The sequence below is a fragment of the Eufriesea mexicana genome, unplaced genomic scaffold, assembly GCF_001483705.2.
Source record: "Eufriesea mexicana isolate 0111107269 unplaced genomic scaffold, ASM148370v2 scaffold474474847, whole genome shotgun sequence".
NCBI lineage: Eukaryota > Metazoa > Arthropoda > Insecta > Hymenoptera > Apidae > Eufriesea > Eufriesea mexicana.
In genome coordinates this window covers 569110-571324 of record NW_016907894.1, presented here as the reverse complement: position 1 = coordinate 571324, position 2215 = coordinate 569110, and the positions used below count along the sequence as shown (strand labels likewise).

Sequence of the window (2215 nt, the reverse complement as noted above, 5' to 3'; positions counted from 1 at the left end):
GCTGAACGAAATTAAAGTTTCTATTAATCACCTGTGTTCCACGATCCATTCGCTGCAGTCATGGATGTAAATTGGGTTCGTTCGTTAAATATTTATTTTTGTCGTTTGCGGTTATATTGAAAACTCGCGTTACCAGGAATGAGACATAGTTCAGAGCATGATCCATCAGTACGTGGATTTTAAATCCAATTACTCTCGTAATAATTCGTAGATCGTCGTCGTTCGGTTTCCTGAAAATAAATTCGCAATGTAATTGAGGTTAGGTTAATATTTAGAGAATAAGTACGATTTATTTAAAAATAGGGGTAAACGAAGTTAAAAACGTGGATTTAAATTCAATTACTGTCGTAATAATTCGTGGATCGTTGTTATTAAATTTTCTGAAAATAAATTCGCGATGTACAATAATTTAGGTTAGGTTAATATTTAGAGAATGTTAAATAAGGACGATTTATATAAAAATAGGGTTAAACGAAGTTGAATTTAAATTCAATTACTCTCGTAATAATTTCTTGATCGTCGTTGTTTGATTTCTTGAAAATAAATTCGCGATGTACAATAATTTAGGTTAGGTTAATATTTAAGGACTGTTAAATAAGGACGATTTATATAAAAATAAGGTTAAACGAAGTTAAAAACGTGGATTTAAATTCAATTACTCTCGCAATAATTCGTAGATCGTCGTTGTTTGATTTCCTGAAAATAAATTCGCGATCTACAATAATTTAAGTTAGGTTAATAATTATAGAATGTTAAATAAGTAAGATTTATATAAAAATAGGGTTAAATAAGATTAAAAACGTGGATTTTAATTCAATTACTGTCGTAATAATTCGTAGATCGTATTTGTTTGATTTCCTGAAAGTAAATTCGCGATGTACAATAATTTAAGTTAGGTTAATAATTAGAGAATGTTAAATAAGGACGATTTATATAAAAATAGGGTTAAATGAAGTTAAAAACGTGGATTTAAATTCAATTACTCTTGTAATTCCTGGATCTTCGTTGTTTGATTTCCAGAAAATAAACTCGCGATGTGCAATATTTTAGGTTAGGTTAATAATTAAAGAATGTTAAATAAGGACTATTTATATGAAAATAGGGTTAAATAAGTTTGAAAAATTGAGATTTGGAGCGAAAATGGTGATTGAAATTCACGATTGTTCTCTGTTATTTGCAGTTCTACAAATCGACTGGTATTATGAACGTCTCTACCGTGTTTCCGGAAGGACTCACTGAAACCGAGAGGTCGCAACGTCATGCATCGGCGAGTGTAAAGGATGACGAGGAGGTTCAGGATAGATACAATCGTAAGTACCAGAGGATTCTAATTTTTCCCTATCGTCACGTGATAATTCAAGATCGTAACCTTTGAGTCATCGTGTTACACTGTGCCTCACGCTGCGTCATTTTTATTTCATATTGGATCAAGTCATTAATTGTGCATCGATTTATGAAATATGTATGAGATATATGAAGTAAATATTTATGATTTCTGCATACTACGACTCGTTATGGGAAACTGATATAACGCGAACACGTACAGAATGTTGCGTAATGGGAAACATAATTGGAGAAAAGAATAACTTTGTTATATTGATGTTGAGTCTGAGACTAAGATTCGATGAGAATAACTTCAAAAATAATTTATTCTTGAAAAATCAAACTGATGGATATATTGATGCATAAGAAAATATTTACAAGTGAATGCAATTTTTTAATTTAATTCCATTATTATTTTGGCAGTGGGAGTAGGATAGGTGAGAATGAAGTAAAATAATTTTTGTTTTAAGTAGAACAAGAATATTTATTATGTGGTATTAATTTAACATTGCCACCAAATTTTTATATGGTACGTTTAGGGGGGTACAATCAAATTTCCATTATTCTTATAATGATGAATTATCAAATATGGCAAAGAGAAAAAAGGAAAATAGTGCCAGTTATTAATGTTTTCTATTCAAAGTTCTCTATCTATTTGAGTTGTAAAAAATAGGTTAGAATAAAACAAATATAAATTTAAAAAGTTAATATGTTAACATATGCAAATATTTAGACACTCTTGTCAGTGGTAAGGTGCAATATATTGTGAGCTCTTAATATTCTAATATCCAAATTATATTCTATATTAATTAATACATTAACTATATGAGTATAAAAGAAATATGAAAAGATATAATATTAAATATATATTTATTAATACATTAATAATATA

General features: G+C 28.8%; 1 protein-coding gene across 1 annotated transcript in view; it reads left to right on the top strand.

The window, feature by feature from the left end:
• LOC108555311 (aquaporin AQPAn.G) overlaps positions 1-2215 on the top strand; it is a 95669-nt gene that overhangs the window by 3107 nt on the left and 90347 nt on the right. Inside the window, exon 2 of the mRNA XM_017910892.1 lies at positions 1181-1310. Coding sequence (XP_017766381.1) covers positions 1181-1310 — 130 coding nt within the window. The remainder of the gene's footprint in view (positions 1-1180; positions 1311-2215) is intronic.